Below are 16408 nucleotides of genomic sequence, written 5' to 3'. Positions count from 1 at the left end.
CTCCCAGAACGACGACAAGGGGCTTCCATTAAATATGAATGTGTAAAATATTTGAAATTTCCACTCTCATTCCTTCCCAACATGTTTTAATCTTTGGATAATCCCAAAAAATACGACTTTGATCCCCAACTAGTGCACGTTGTCTCCAGCACAAATTTGATTTAGCCGTATCAAATTTCGAAATAATACATGGTGTTCTGAAATATCTAACGATTACTTTCCAATAAAATTCTTTCCAAGTTGGGCTGTTAGTCAGTTTATGTCCATTTTCACACACTTGCTCCCACTCTTGATCATCAATCACAACGTTCATTTCTAGTTCCCACCTCTGCTTTATCCCAGGAGGCCCCCCAACATACATGACTGTAAACATTTATATAGATTTGACAGTTTTATCAGATTTATTTTCTTTAGTGACCTTTATGAAGAACATTTCTTAATCAGTAGGTCGTGATTGAAGAAGAGACCATTCAATATGGGACATCAGGTTACTTCTCAACTGCAACAATCTGTAAAAGTCAGATGAAGTCAACCCGTACTTCTGAATCTGACCAAATGATTTCACAATCTTACCTTCAAAACAATCATCAATAAAAATTATTTTGCCAGATTCGAAACCCTGAATCATGTTGCCCTGGTAAAAAAATCCATTATAACCAAAATGTTCAAGGCCCTGGATATAGTTTTAGGAGCTTTTTTCTAGACATGCTCAAAATCCTTTGTGGGCTTTTCATCCACGTATTTGTAATTTTGCACTTATTCCAGATTTCAGTTGAACAAAATGCAAGGACCTGTAATGAAAATGTAGGGCTTGAGCTCTGTTCCAGTGTTAACCATGTTGTGTCTTTATTAGCCAATAATCCACAATTGTGCTGCCCAATGATGTAATTTTAAATTTGGTAAGTTAAGACCTCTGTAAGGCTCCCCGCTGGCCAGCTGTGTACATTTCATTCTGGTCTTTCTTTTCTGCCAAATAAAAGTAAAAATCAATTTTTGCATTTTTTAAACCTTCTTGTTGGAATCCAAATAGGAAGGGACATAAACAAATACAGCAATCTGGGGAGAATATTCATTTTGACTGTTTCAATCCTCCCAAAAAAGGATAGTGGTAAAATTTCCCATCTTTCTAAATCCTTTTCAATTTGATCCAATAACTTCCCATAATTTGCTTTGTACAATTTGGAAACATCTGTAGTAATGTTGATTCCCAAATATCAAACCCATCAGGTGACCAGTTGAAATGAACTGTTTTGGATCATTCTGAGGGCCAGGTCCCTCCTATCATCATGGCTTCCGATTTTGATTCATTTACCTGGTATCCTGAGACAAGACTGTAGTTCTTAAGCATTTTAAAATATTTGGTATGGAAATTATTGGGTCTCTAATGTACAATATGACATCATCAGCATACAGTGACAACTTGTGGGTCCTAATTTTATCTGGTATACCGAAGATTGATGGTTCTGTCTTGATTAACTCTGCTAAAGGTTCTACACTGATAGCAAGATTGGTGATAGGCAGCATCCTTGGTGTGTTCCTCTCTTTAAGGGAAAACATTCTGATAAATAACCATTAACTCGTACTCTGGAAGTTGGACTGGAATACAGTACTTCATACCATTTAATAAAATTTCAATCGAAACCCATCTCCGATAAGGCCTGTTTCAGGAACATCCAATCCACCCGATCGAAAGCTTTCTCAGCATCCAGGCCAAGAAGCATTGATGGGTTTGGGTTTTGTTGACCAATTGAAATTACATTTAGGGTACATCTGATATTATTTATTCCGAATTGTTTGGGTGTAAAGCCCGTCTGATCGGGGTTAATAAGTTTATTAATAATCTTTTGTAGTCTAGCCAAAATGGTACTTAAAATCTCGACATCGTTACACACTAAACTTATTGGTCTATAAGAGGCACGTTGTTTGTGTGTGACTGAAATGATTGCTTCAGCACATGTTTTGGGTGGATCTTTGGTTCTTAAAGATTAATTAAACACTCTGCATGAGAGTGGAATAAGTTCAGCCTGAAACTTAATCTCTTCTTTGGCAATTGTCCCCACCGATGCTTTAGCCTCATCATCATTAAGTTTAGTAAGATTCATTTGCTGAAAAAATTGCTTGATTTTATCTGCTTTGTTGGGAGAATCATATAGTTGATTGTAATATTTTGAAAATGCATTTGCTATTTCTTTGGGATGGGATAGTAGCTTTTTGGACAATGGACATGCAACTTTGTGGACGGTTCGACTTGCCTGCGATTTCTTTGGCTGAAATGCTAAAACTCTGCTTGCTTTGTTTCCCTGTTCGTAGTATTTCTGGTTGGCGAAGCGTAAAGCGCCCTCCGCCTTGTAAGTTAGTAGCTCATTCAAATCTTGTCTACATCTTTTCAGTTGTATTCAATGTCACTATTTGTTCTTTTATGTTCAGTTTCAAGTTTCCTAATTTGTTCTTGTAGATTTTTTGTTTTTTCTCACGATCTTTTTTAATTTTTGAAGAAAATGAAATAATTTTGTCCCTCAGGTTTGCTTTGGCTGTGTCCCTTATAATTAAAGGGGAAATCATGTCCCTATCATTAGTATCTAAATATAAATTAAATTTGTCTTTCGTGTATTGGATTGTCTGTGGGTTGTTTAAAAGTGACACATTTAATCTCCATAGCTTTAAAGGTTTCTCTAGGTCCATATTTAAAGACATCATCACAGGTCCATGATCTGAAATAGTTTGGGGTTCAATAAGACATTCCTCTAATCTGTGAACCTCTTGTTTGGGACACAAAAGGAGTCAATTCTAGAGTTGCTTTTATGAGCCTTTGAGAAATGTGCATAATCTCTAACCTTTGGGTGTTTAGCACGCCATACTTCAACAAGCTCCGTTTCCTCTAGCAGATTCTTCTTGGCGTGAAAATGTGCAGCGCCATATTTTACACACAAGTCGACATGTATAGAAATTAACTTTGCGTCAAGGTTTGCGTAAATATACACACACTTTTTACACACACTTTTTCCCTGGTGTGAAAATGTTCGGCAGCCACGCAAACTCTTTCTGTGAACAATATCAAACTACAAAGTGTCAAAACTCCCCTAAATCCACTGAAATCTGACTACGTTCGGTGTTATTTAGACCAAGAAGAATCAAACTCAATGTTTTTTTTCCATAAATTTAACATTTTATTGTTTAAACGTAAACGATGAAACTGAACCGCATTTATCCTCAGACAATAACCTAGCATGCACACAAAATAAAGAAAAGGAAAATAAAAGCATGTGAAAACCTCACTAGAATGTAAATAGTACTTTTCTTCAGTTTTTGTCTCATAAAGATGTAACGCAGTGTTCTGTTCGCCAAAGCCCATGAAATGCATCTATGGGTCATTTCATTCTCACTAAGAAAAAGAAAACAGGGTTGGATCAGCAGATTAACTCCAATCAGGTTGGATTATTTTTAATGTGATCAAGGTTTGTATAATCACACGTTTATAAGTAGCTGCAGCGTAAATGTGGACCGTTTGGTTCTGATGGAGAACATCGCCAATAAGGATCCAGAGGGAGCGATTGATCAGAGATCATATTGATCTGCTGGAAAATGTTGACGATGGTTTATTAGTGTTTGGATTAACCCAGACTGATCATCCTGGAGCTCTGAGCAGAACCTAAAGAAGGAGCCGTGCGGTACCGGTACCGGTCCAGTTGCAGTCATCCTTCAGTCGAGCCATGCCCGGATGCGTCTTCATGGACAGAAAGCATCTCTGTTCTGTAAATGTGCAACTTATGCACATGATTCCACTACTTTCCAAACTCAAATGACTTTCTGACTCTGTCTGTCACGAACCCTTTATTTTATTTTTTTTGGAATTTTTTCTTTAAAATTATTTTCTGTGTGGCGACTCTATGTGCCCTAAAATCACCTTTTAAATAAAATATATAATTATTTATAATATAAATACTTATTCTGCTACAAACAAGGACCGTTGCCATGGTTACTACCTCACCTGGTGGCAGACTTCCTGCTATTTATACTAATTTACATTAACATGTATTTATGGGTGGCGACAGGCAGACCAGTAGCTGCGCTCTAATTGGGATTTATAAAGGAAAGGTGTGGAGTTACAGTATGTGCGTACGTACGGCTTTATACATCCAAATTATTTTGTGCCTGCACTTTTCTAAATTTATCCGTATGCCAAGTTTTAGTGTGAAAACTGAGCACTCTTATGCATGAGGGCCCTGATCTTTTCCAGCAGCAAATAAGACACTCTGGAGGAAAAGTTTCTGCTCTATAGACGACCAAACATACAATTTATCACAATAATGATTAGAAAACTTTCAACATTTCTCTGTAATCAAGTTTCTTTATTGAAGAAGTCCAAAGAGACAGAACTACAGACATTTTTTCTGATCTAAATCTAAAAATATGAGAAGAAAACAGCATCAGTTCTGATTTGATGTTTCAGGTTTTTTGGATCACAATATAGAAAACAGAAGCAAGTTCAGATCACTTTGATCTCAACTGATTTAATAACAAATAAAACATCGAAATACATGGATAAAAAAATGAAAGGAAAACCATTAGAGTCCAGAGAAGTTTAGATTTTCATGAAATATTTCTGTCATAAGAATGAAATAAATCATCAGCAGTGATTTCCTTTATGGCTCCTGTAACACAAAGAACTAAACCGGAAAAATAAAGAAGATCAGAACAGCAGAGCAGAGACATCAGAACCATGAACCCTGATCAACAATCTGAGAGGAAAGAGGAAATCTATCTGGGTTTACAGAACTCTGCTGAGGATCCAGTTTCATTAATCCAAACTCCAGCCAGTAGCGGTTCAGTGAATCTGGTCTGGACTCTGTGGAGGAGAGTCATGGTTTCAGAGACGCTGTAGAAGGACAGAATACCTGCTCTGTGATCCAGGTACACTCCGACTCTGGAGGAAACTGGACCTGAGATGAAGGTTGAAATTCTGTTGTGCCAAAATTTAGTATTGATTTGAGAACAATCTAATGCCCAAGATTTATCATTACATCCAAAAGCACATTCATTGCCCCATCCTGCTCTGCTGATACTCTTGTATGCGACTGCTACATAAACTGACCCTCTCCACTCCACCTCCCAGTAACAAGGTCCAGTCAGACTCTCTCTACTCAGAACCTGAAGATAATTAGTGAATCTGTCTGGGTGACTAGAATAAGACTGATCTCTATTCATCCTTGTCACCTTCCTGTTCCCCTCTGATAGTACCAGCCATGTGTTTGCTGTGTTTGGATCCAGAGTGATTTCACATGAATATCTTGAGAATCCAGCTCTGCTCTTTGGTTCTGGTTCTGGTTCTGACAGTAGAACATCCACCTCAGTGACCATCAGTGAGATGTTTGTCCATGAGTCTCTCAGGACGTCCTGCAGTTTGTCTCTGAGCTCTGACACAGCTGCTGTCACGTCCTCAAAGTGTCCCAGAGGACGGATGTTGATGCTGGATGAGTGTGTAGACTCACTGAGTGCTGGCAGTGAGGGGTAGTTGAGGAGAAACTGGTTGTGATCCTCTGTGTGTGAGAGCTGCTCCAGCTCAGCGTCTTTCCTCTTCAGCTCAGTGATCTCCTGCTCCAGCTTCTCCTGAACATCTTTGACTCGACTCACTTCAGTTTCCTGCTGGGATCTGATCTGCTGCTTCACCTCAGAGCTTCTTTTCTGGAGGAGACGGATCAGCTGGGTGAAGATCTTCTCACTGTCCTCCACTGTTTTATCAGCAGAGCGATTGATGGCCTCCACCTCCTGTTGAAGCAGCTTCACATCTTTCTCCTGGTCCTGGATTCTCTGCTGGATGTTTCCTCGTCTCTCCTCCAGCTCTCTCTGCCTCTCAGTCCTTTCTGCTGCAGCTGACACTGTTTTATGGCCTTTATGTTCATCCATAGAGCAGAGATAACAGATACACTTCTGATCAGTGCGGCAGAAGACCTCCAACAACTTATCATGCTTAGAGCAGATGTTCTCCTGGAGGTTCTTGGACGGCTCCACCAGCTTGTGTTTCTTGAATGCAGCTGAATCAAAATGAGGCTGAAGGTGTTTCTCACAGAAAGAGGCCAGACAGAATAAACAGGACTTGATGGCTTTCAGTTTTCTCCCAGTGCAGGAATCACAGGCCACATCTTCAGGTCCAGCATAACAGTGGTCAGCAGGATCAGCTTGGAGTCCAGTCTTCTTCAGCTGCTCCACTAAAGCTGCTAGCAGGGTGTTTTTCTTCAAAACAGGCCTTGGTATGAAGGTCTCTCTGCACTCAGGGCAGCTGTGGATTCTTTTCTGATCCTCTTCATCCCAGTGACCTTTAATACAGTTCATACAGTAGCTGTGTCCACAGGGAGTAGTCACTGGATCCGTCAGTAGATCCAGACAGATTGAACAGGAGAAAGTTTCTCGGTTTAGCTGACTCTGCTCCATTTCTGCTCTCAGTCACAGTGACTGTCTGCGTTTCATTCCTCGTAACAGAAACTGGTTTGACCTGATTTATGTCTCATGTTTCAGTGCAGAGAGGCTGCAGCCAATCAGGTTCACCCAAAGCAGATCTTGGTTACGCCCAGCCTCAAAGTTCAGATCATAAAAATAATCCTGCCAATGTTACACCTAAAGTTTTATAAGACCATGAGGTTCATCTTAGGTAAAAAGACAATAATTAATACTAATGGGCCCAACTGTTCTTAAGAAATATACTTAATAAAGTAAACATGATTGTAAACTAATATTATCAAGGAACATGATTAAATGTTACCATTTGTCTGTATAATAGCACATGCACTCCTGGATTTCCAGGTTTCTTTAGATTATGTCTCTCACTGTGGACATGAACCTAAGGTGAAAATTTCAAACCCCTCCATGATTTCTAAGTGGGAGAACTTGCAAAGTCACAGGGTGTTCAAATACTTATTTTCCTCTCTGTATTCTGGAAAATTATAGCTTAAGTATGACCGTTCTTGCAGCTAAGTTTAACTGGACTGTGCAATATTTTTAAATGCGATTTTAAAATGGTTTTTTTATACTTTGTGTTCTGCACATGTTTTATCAAGATTTGAGATGAATAAAAGAAAACATGGCCTATTATTTATATTTAACATATAACTGCAACATTGTTAAAAAAAAAGATTCGAAATGACTTGAAATTAAAAGTTTCAGACTTTTGGACTTCAAGGTTTTCCCCAGAAAACTTGCTAAGCCTGGTAGTTGGGCGCTTGGCAGTCATTCATCCAGCGGCCCGTCGTGATTTTGAGTTTAAAAATGTTTAAAGTTGACAGGAAACTTGAAAATATCCCGTGATAATTATGTGTTATTGGAAGATTAACATCAGAACATCGACTGTAAAGTGTTCAAAAATGCCAACATAAAATTTTTTTTATAAATAAGCAATGCTAAGCCTGGTGGGGGCACAAGTAAAGCCTGGTGGCCCGCCAGGATTATAATACACTGGGGGAAACTCTGGACTTGAGACTTGACTTGGGACTTGAGGATAAAGATTTGAGTTTTGTAAAACACTGACTTGGTCCCACCTTTCAAACAAACCCAAAGCGTCTAGCGCTAATGGGAGGAATTTCTTTTGGACTTTTACCAAACACAAAAAGAAACTGGTACGACTGACGCTACTCCATTTGTTTAATTTCTGTGAAGAAGGAGGTTGCGCTCAGTGTCTTCTTCAGAGGTTTTTGTGTTGTTACCTTCAGTGGTTCTTGTTGTAGCGCCACCACATGTGAGGAGGTTAATAGGTTCTTCAGTGTGTCTGGTTTGTTTGACACAATGCAGTGTGAAAGCAAACCACAGCAGCTGAAAATGAAACAAATGTTGAAATGTTGGTTCCCAATTGAACCACGTCTACCTGACTACCAGGTATGAAATAGCTCTATTTTTCTTATGTAGTCAAAGATTAGGAAGAATATTGTGGCCGGCCCTTAGTGTTGCTGGAGACTCTGTGGTCAGATGGATGTAGATCACATACACATATTCTGGCCTTGTCAACAGATAACTGGATAAAATAATTCTAACTCTGAACAAATAATAGCTGGTTTTATCGCTGTACAAATGCTGCTGGGAAAGACAAGTGTTTTGTTGTTGACTTGACATCCAGAAACCACTTGCTGCATTCTCGTTGGTTGTGCAGGAGGCGCCACTTCTGCTTTTCAAAGATGTTTGTTTCTAATATAGCAGATCTGTTTATATCCATTTTTAGGTGAGAGTGTAAACGTTGAGTTGTGGGGCGTGGCCAGCAGCTTATTTGGATTTAAAGAGACAAGACGCCCTAAAACAGCTCAAATAGGAAAAACTGATCAGACTGAAATCTGATTATCTAAGAATGATTTTGTGCTAAAATTGTAATGAACAGGTTTTGTTTAGCCCACAGACATATCCTAACCTGTTTAAGAGACACCAACATGTTTGTTGTAGTTTTTTTCAGCCTTTCTAGGAGTAAATGATTTCCGTCTCTCTTTCAGCCTCGAAGCCGGACAACGCCGGAGGAATCGCTGCCTCTGTGATCGTGGTGGTGCTGCTGATCGGCACCCTGGTCGCTCTGCTCGTCTTCTACCTGCGAACCGAACCAGACGCCAACTCTTCATCGCTCGCTATCGGCATTAGTAACGAAGGATATGTTCCAGTGAGTTAAAACATCCCAATAAAATCCAATCATTTGACCTTTTCTCACCTTTTTCTCTCCTGAAACCTGTTTGATTTTTATTAAATTGTATCTCAGGAGGATCCTGTGACTGTTCCTCCAAGACAAAACCATCCAATGGCTGCAGGATTCAACAACGTCTCTGTGAGTTTTATTCAACTCAGTTTCTATTGTTGAAACCAAATGATGACAGAAGCTTCACCACTAGGGGGCAGCAACTACTAATTTAAAAATCAGGCTTGTCCACAGGTGTTTGCGACAGATGGAAACATTTTATTAATCAGTCCAACATTATTACAAACAAATTGAAATCTTTTTTTAATAGAAAATATCTGGTGCAATAGAAATATTTGTCTTTAATAACCACATTTTCAGCATTCTATATCATTTGATTTTCTAGATGTGAAAGTAAGAAGCTCACATCCTCTCTTCGCTGGCAGGAGAATATATTTGGTGTTTGAACTTTTAAAACCAGCAGCTAAAATCAGTTATTAGCTGTTTGTGGTTGGTTCTGGTCCCTAACTACTACAATCTACTGTATTTGAACCGTTTTGTGTGTGTAAAATTACTGATTCATGAAAAAATATCAAGAATATTTGAAGATTTTTGCAGATTACTGCAGTTTAATTGATTATCTTTGTCCTGCAGATTTCTGCCGAGGACAGGAAGAGGGAGGAGGAGGAGTGACACAGGGAGCTTTGCTGCCGCCTAATGGTGGCTTTGGGAAATGCAGGTGATATAACAGCAGGAGAATCAATGCTGTTCCTCTATTACTGATCATTTCATGCATCCAGCTGTTAAATACAGAAAATGCCGACTACACTGTAAGATGTAATAGTATATCTTACTCTAAAAGAAAAGTGACCTTAACTCATTCCAGCTTACTCTGTTGACTATACTAACTTAAACTTAGCAAAGACAACTTTCTACTGAGGCAAGTAATCAAACTCATCAGCAGCAAGTAACCCGAACTTGGAGTTATCAGTGAGCAAGACGCATCTGCATAACCAGCAGAAAACTCGGCATCATTCGGCAGCTCTCGTTGAACGCACATGCGCAGCTGGCCACTGACGAGTGACGACGTGTCTGAAAGAAGCGCCAAACTGTCAACAATATGGCGGTTGCTGCAGCTAAGTTTTGTCGCGGTAAGTTCCACTGGTTTTTAGCAAACTTATATTCGTTATCTCGGCCGTATAATTTATCCTTAAGTCCAGGTTTTGAGGTTCACTTTATGTGTAATGATTTAGCGATGCCTGGGACTAACGTTAGTCGAAAATATCATGTTTATTTAGTGGCAACAAGATGGAGCGGCAGAGAAAAAAGCTGTCCGGGGCGCAAAACGAAAAAAGGAAAAGGGATAAAGATGTTGGCGGGATAAAAAAAACCTTTCAGTGTGGTTGAAAGTTAGTAGGCAAGCTAACCCACGTTAGCTAACCCACGTTAGCTTGCCTACTAACTTTCAACCACACTGAAAGGCTTTTTTCTTTCTTTGTTGTCAAGTTCACTACAAGTGGTAGTCTTAATATTTTTTTTAAAAAAAAAGGAGTGAGTCTTTTATGGGCGCGTGCCCAACCCAGATAGCAAAATATGAGCGAATCAACGTTGAAATATGGTTAGGCAGAAATATTGAATCAATGTTGAAGCCTGACATTAACAGTGTTGTATAGTAACGAAGTAAAAACACTTCACTACTTTACTTAAGTATATTTTGGAGTACTTCATACTTTCCTCAAGTATGAAAATTTTTGATAACTTTCACTTTTACTTCACTATATTTCCGAACTTAATTGTGTACTTTTACTCCGATACATTTTCAATGTGTGGTTTAGTTACTCGTTACAAAAAAGCGAGAGAGAGAAACAAAAGTGTTTTGATCCCACCTACTGATTAGCAAGTAGCAAGTAGGCTACCGAACAAAGTCGGTAGCCTACTTGCCTGGGCTTGTTCATCACCACCAATAGGATACACCTGTTTCGCTTCTCCCATTAAACACAAAGCAAGTCTCTCAATCAGCAGCAGCCACATGGAGGAGGAGACGGAGACCACAACGACTGCAACTACGTCGGACACGGCTCCAGGGGAACCACCAGCTGGTGATGAGAGCCCATGGCCTTATTTAAACACAATACACTCTTTCGTGGGTGTTAAAGATTCGTCGTACCGCATGCAGTTTATGTTATTCCTGCCCGAAGATGTGGAAATTCTATCTTACAAAAACTCCCCGTCCAACTTGAAGAAACACATCGAGGTAACTTCTTATGAAATGGTTATAATCCTCCTGTTTCAGTAACTATAGCTTGGTCACTAGGCACTACTGTATTGTGAAACGTTGACCATAAATGAACTTTGTTTGGCATTGTTTCAGTTCCACACGTGGTGTATTTAGCTTAGGCCTAATGTTGACTGTAGCAGGCTACCTAGACTCCTCTGTTCAAGGGGGGACAGAAGCCATAGCGATAGCAATTTAGACTAAATTTAACGAATATAGGAAAGGCATGCAAGTTCAAAACCAGGTTTACAGATGCCAATAAGCTGCATTTCCCTCCCAATTCTTTTTTTCTTTTGCAAATGACCAGTTGTGTGCACCACCTACTGACTGTAGCATTGACTGATTCACTGATTTGTGAAGTAGAGTAATCGTAACAGCTCTTTTTCTTCATGTTGGCCGCATTTTCTGTACTATTTATTTTTCTCATTTTCACTGACCTTACTTGAAGGGAAAACTTAAGGCTTACAAAAACTTTGTATTTTCTGTCCTGGAGGGTATACTAAGAAGCTGGTTCAGTTGTAAAGCAGGTTAAGTTAACCTTGTGCTATAGGTAAAGCACCTAATTTTCTTAACTAAATGATGCCTGCAGGTATATCTATTAGCAGGTTTAATTTTGCCTGCACTTGGTTGGGTACATTATTTTAAGTGTATTTGACAAGTTTACCAATATATAAAAAATGTCATTCAAACTGCATTTGCATTGTTTTACTTTTTACTTGTACTTTTCATTACATTACTTGAGTACATCCATTTTTACAGTAATTTCCATACTTAAGTACAAGAAGTTTCAGATACTTTAAGACTTTAACTCAAGTAACATTTCAGTCAGTGACTTGGACTTTTACCAAAGTCATATTTTGGAGAGGTACCTATACTTTTACTTGACTCTGAGATTTCAGTACTTTATACAACACTGGACATTAAAGTTATACAAAAAGTGGTCAGTGACTTAGACGTTGAATCAACGTTAGGTTTTCAATGCATGGCCTTGAGAAGACAAGAGTTGGTTAACTTAGAGCGTCCAGTGACGGACATAATGGAAAGGTGGCCAGCTTTACAGATGGTCAGGTAATTTAAAACTCTTCCTATCTTTTATGCATCAAGTTTTTTAGTTCTCATATAATTCATTGTTTGTTACGTCTCTTGCTAACTTACAGAATTAGTTTCAGTGTCCTGCTAGTGAAAAGTAGTCCTGAGAGGTCCAACATCTCTACATGTTAAATATTAATTTGTCATACTTTTCTTTCAGATTCTGGCAGAGTTCTGTCGCTTGTCGAGCAAAAACCTGGGTTCAGAATTTTTCTAAGAACTAGACAAATACTTCTTTGAGATTTTCAAGAGCAAGGGGGGAAGTGTTGGCCAGAAACTTCAGACGTATCTGCAACAAGTCAGACCCGAGGTGAGTTTCTCAGATACAAAGTCATTATTTTATTATCATGTTGGGAACAAAATACACAACCCCACTGTGTATGCAGAGCTGTTAATTGATTATTCTTTACCACAGGAGTGATGTGTGTTTGATATGATTTTTCAGAGTACAGATATTACTGCGAAGCGAACGGCAGTGCTCCGTGGCCTTCCTGTGATCCTTGGAGATGAGAACACAGACTTCTTCAAGACATGCTTTGTAAGTCATCTTTATCATCTTTATTTTTATATTCCAGTCTTATAATTCTAGATCTAGAAGTTACCTATACTCAAGTTAACTGCCATTGCATGAGTTGTCTGAATGAATATTTTACAGTTAACCCAATTAATGATTTTGAGTTAACGGCACTCAGGTTTACTGCCATTATCTGAGTGGTCTAAACATAGTTATTTATAGCTATAACACCTTAAAATGAATTAGCTACTTTACTTGGAGATTTTGAGGCAATCGGTTTCCTAACTTTTTTGAAGTAAAGTGAACTTATTACATTTTACAGTGTAGAAAAATTTCCCACATGGTTTTTGCGCCCCCTCTAGTGCAGCGCCCCTCTGCTTACAGCGCATACTGTTGGGGAAAAATGATTATATATAGTGCTTGATACAGTTAATTTTAAAAGATATATGGAACACTCTTATTTTGAACCGGTTTGTGTTAAGCATTTAAAACTAAACCAGATGGGTAAGCATTCAGAGACACAGGAACCAAATGCAGATTAAGGGAGATCTCTCAATGGGACCCCCACTGTGAGGCCGGGCCACAGGCGAAGCCATAAAATTAGCATTTTCCTTGGGAGACAGAGACTTTAGATTTCTCAGGTATCTGTGAGGTCTTATCTCAGGATCGTTCTGTACTCAGAATGACCGTGGGAGCCACAGGGGGTCAGGGCCAGCTATCCGCTCTTTTGTCTCGGTAGAAGGCAGATGGTCTTTTGATCTTTGCGTAGATTGAGGGGAGTTTCCAAGTTACTCTGGGAGTTTCCAATAGGTCAAAGAACGGAACGCCTAGAATGCATAAATTAAATAGAAAAACACCCACTCAGTATAAAATTTAGTGTCACCACTAAATTTGCAGAAAGTTGCCATTTTTTTGCTTTTTGCATTGGCTCTCTCTCCAAAGACGTCTTTGCTCTTTGTTTGTCTTTGTTTTGTGTTTGTTTGTCTCCCCTTGTGTGTCTTTATTTTTATGAGAAAAATGCATATCTCTGTTCTTCTGCAGCTTTGTTGATTGGTTCATGCGTTGCTTTGTATGAGATTAAACTCTGTGATCTGTGACGTCAACACGCAGTGTTGTGGTTTCCTTGCCACTTTTATCGCCACTGGTTTTATGACAGGTCTCCAACCTTTCTCACAGGTTTAAAGCTCAGTTTTCCAAATGTTGACAGTGGAGGAGCTTTAACCTCCTCTTCATTGCTGCTACCAGGATCTTTCTGTGGTGGTGGATCCAGAGTGTTGTTGATGAATGAAGACGAAACCAAACATCTGATCTTTTCCAGCAGCAAATAAGACACTCTGGAGGAAAAGTTTCTGCTCTATAGACAACCAAACATACAATTTATCACAATAAGGATTAGAAAACTTTCAACATTTCTCTGTAATCAAGTTTCTTTATTGAAGAAGTCCAAAGAGACAGAACTACAGACATTTTTCTGATCTAAATCTAAAAATATGAGAAGAAAACAGCATCAGTTCTGATTTGATGTTTCAGGTTTTTTGGATCACAATATAGAAAACAGAAGCAAGTTCAGATCACTTTGATCTCAACTGATTTAACAACAAATAAAACATCGAAATACATGGATAAAAAAATGAAAGGAAAACCATTAGAGTCCAGAGAAGTTTAGATTTTCATGAAATATTTCTGTCATAAGAATGAAATAAATGATCAGCAGTGATTTCCTTTATGGCTCCTGTAACACAAAGAACTAAACCGGAAAAATAAAGAAGATCAGAACAGCAGAGCAGAGACATCAGAACCATGAACCCTGATCAACAATCTGAGAGGAAAGAGGAAATCTATCTGGGTTTACAGAACTCTGCTGAGGATCCAATGTCATAAACCCTAACTCCAGCCAGTAGCGGTTCAGTGAATCTGGTCTGGACTCTGTGGAGGAGAGTCATGGTTTCAGAGACGCTGTAGAAGGACAGAATACCTGCTCTGTGATCCAGGTACACTCCGACTCTGGAGGAAACTGGACCTGAGATGGAGGTTGGAATGTTGTTGTGACAAAATTTAGTATTGTTTTGAGAACAATATAATGCCCAAGATATATCATTATATCCAAATTTACATTCATTACCCGATCCTGCTCTGCTGATACTCTTGTATGCGACTGCTACATAAACTAACTCTCTCCACTCCACCTCCCAGTAACAAGGTCCAGTCAGACTCTCTCTACTCAGAACCTGCCACCATCCAGTGAATCTGTCTGGGTGACTAGAATAAAACTGACCTTTATTCATCAATGTCACCTTCCTGTTCCCCTCTGATAGTCTCAGCCATGTGTGTGCTGTGTTTGGATCCAGAGTGATTTCACATGAATATCTTAAGAATCCAGCTCTGCTCTTTGGTTCTGGTTCTGACAGTAGAACATCCACCTCAGTGACCATCAGTGAGATGTTTGTCCATGAGTCTCTCAGGACGTCCTGTAGTTTGTCTCTGAGCTCTGACACAGCTGCTGTCACGTCCTCAAAGTGTCCCAGAGGACGGATGTTGATGCTGGATGAGTGTGTAGACTCACTGAGTGCTGGCAGTGAGGGGTAGTTGAGGAGAAACTGGCTGTGATCCTCTGTGTGTGAGAGCTGCTCCAGCTCAGCGTCTTTCCTTTTCAGCTCAGTGATCTCCTGCTCCAGCTTCTCCTGAACATCTTTGACTCGACTCACTTCAGTTTCCTGCTGGGATCTGATCTGCTGCTTCACCTCAGAGCTTCTTTTCTGGAGGAGACGGATCAGCTGGGTGAAGATCTTCTCACTGTCCTCCACTGTTTTATCAGCAGAGCGATTGATGGCCTCCACCTCCTGTTGAAGCAGCTTCACATCTTTCTCCTGGTCCTGGATTCTCTGCTGGATGTTTCCTCGTCTCTCCTCCAGCTCTCTCTGCCTCTCAGTCCTTTCTGCTGCAGCTGACACAGTTTCATGGCCTTTATGTTCATCCACAGAGCAGAGATAGCAGATACACTTCTGATCAGTGCGGCAGAAGACCTCCAACAACTTATCATGCTTAGAGCAGATGTTCTCCTGGAGGTTCTTGGACGGCTCCACCAGCTTGTGTTTCTTGAATGCAGCTGAATCAAAATGAGGCTGAAGGTGTTTCTCACAGAAAGAGGCCAGACAGAATAAACAGGACTTGATGGCTTTCAGTTTTCTTCCAGTGCAGGAATCACAGGCCACATCTTCAGGTCCAGCATAACAGTGGTCAGCAGGAGCAGCTTGGAGTCCAGTCTTCTTCAGCTGCTCCACTAAAGCTGCTAGCAGGGTGTTTTTCTTCAAAACAGGCCTTGGTATGAAGGTCTCTCTGCACTCAGGGCAGCTGTGGATTGTTTTCTGATCCTCTTCGTCCCAGTGACCTTTAATGCAGTTCATACAGTAGCTGTGTCCACAGGGAGTAGCCACTGGATCCGTCAGTAGATCCAGACAGATTGAACAGGAGAAAGTCTCTCGGTCGAACTGACTCTGCTCCATTTCTGCTCTCAGTCAGAGTGACTGTCTGCGTTTCACTTCCTTGTAACAGAAACTGTTTGACCTGATTTATGTCTCATGTTTCAGTGCAGAGAGGCTGCAGCCAATCAGGTTCACCCAAAGCGGATCTTGGTTACGCCCAGCCTCAAAGTTCAGATCATAAAAATAATCCTGCCAATGTTACACCTAAAGTTTTATAAAACCATGAGGTTCATCTTAGGTAAAAAAAGACAATAATTAATACTAATGGGCCCAACTGTTCTTAAGAAATATACTTAATAAAGTAAACATGATTGTAAACTAATATTATGAAGGAACATGATTAAATGTTACCATTTGTCTGTATAATAGCACATGCACTCCTGGATTTCCAGATTTCTTTAGATTATGTC

General features: G+C 39.8%; 2 protein-coding genes and 1 long non-coding RNA gene across 4 annotated transcripts; 1 reads left to right on the top strand and 2 right to left on the bottom strand.

Moving 5' to 3' along the window:
- Positions 1 to 4328: 4328 nt before the first annotated feature.
- LOC116724526 (tripartite motif-containing protein 16-like) lies at positions 4329 to 6457 on the bottom strand. Its single transcript, XM_032570277.1, has one exon. It carries the CDS (start codon positions 6427 to 6429, stop codon positions 4759 to 4761), a length of 1671 nt encoding a protein of 556 aa, XP_032426168.1. The 5' UTR covers positions 6430 to 6457; the 3' UTR covers positions 4329 to 4758.
- Positions 6458 to 8301: 1844 nt separating this feature from the next.
- LOC116724627 (uncharacterized) lies at positions 8302 to 12602 on the top strand. Of its 2 annotated transcripts, none has more exons than XR_004340179.1 (5): positions 8302 to 8626; positions 8723 to 8788; positions 9293 to 10300; positions 11840 to 12312; positions 12448 to 12602. It is a non-coding gene; the product is annotated as an uncharacterized LOC116724627 (long non-coding RNA). The 2 variants fall into 2 exon arrangements; XR_004340178.1 differs by having other exon boundaries at positions 12418 to 12601.
- Positions 12603 to 13925: 1323 nt separating this feature from the next.
- LOC116724531 (tripartite motif-containing protein 16-like) lies at positions 13926 to 16069 on the bottom strand. Its single transcript, XM_032570281.1, has 2 exons — positions 15556 to 16069; positions 13926 to 15468 (listed from the first exon to the last, which is right to left on the bottom strand). The coding sequence occupies exons 1-2, from the start codon at positions 16017 to 16019 to the stop codon at positions 14355 to 14357; spliced, it is 1578 nt and encodes a 525-aa protein (XP_032426172.1). The 5' UTR covers positions 16020 to 16069; the 3' UTR covers positions 13926 to 14354.
- Positions 16070 to 16408: the final 339 nt, after the last annotated feature.

Source organism: Xiphophorus hellerii, chromosome 8 (assembly GCF_003331165.1).
Source record: "Xiphophorus hellerii strain 12219 chromosome 8, Xiphophorus_hellerii-4.1, whole genome shotgun sequence".
Lineage (NCBI taxonomy): Eukaryota > Metazoa > Chordata > Actinopteri > Cyprinodontiformes > Poeciliidae > Xiphophorus > Xiphophorus hellerii.
The sequence above is the reverse complement of the archived record's forward strand: the minus strand, read 5'-3'. Positions and strand labels throughout refer to the sequence as shown.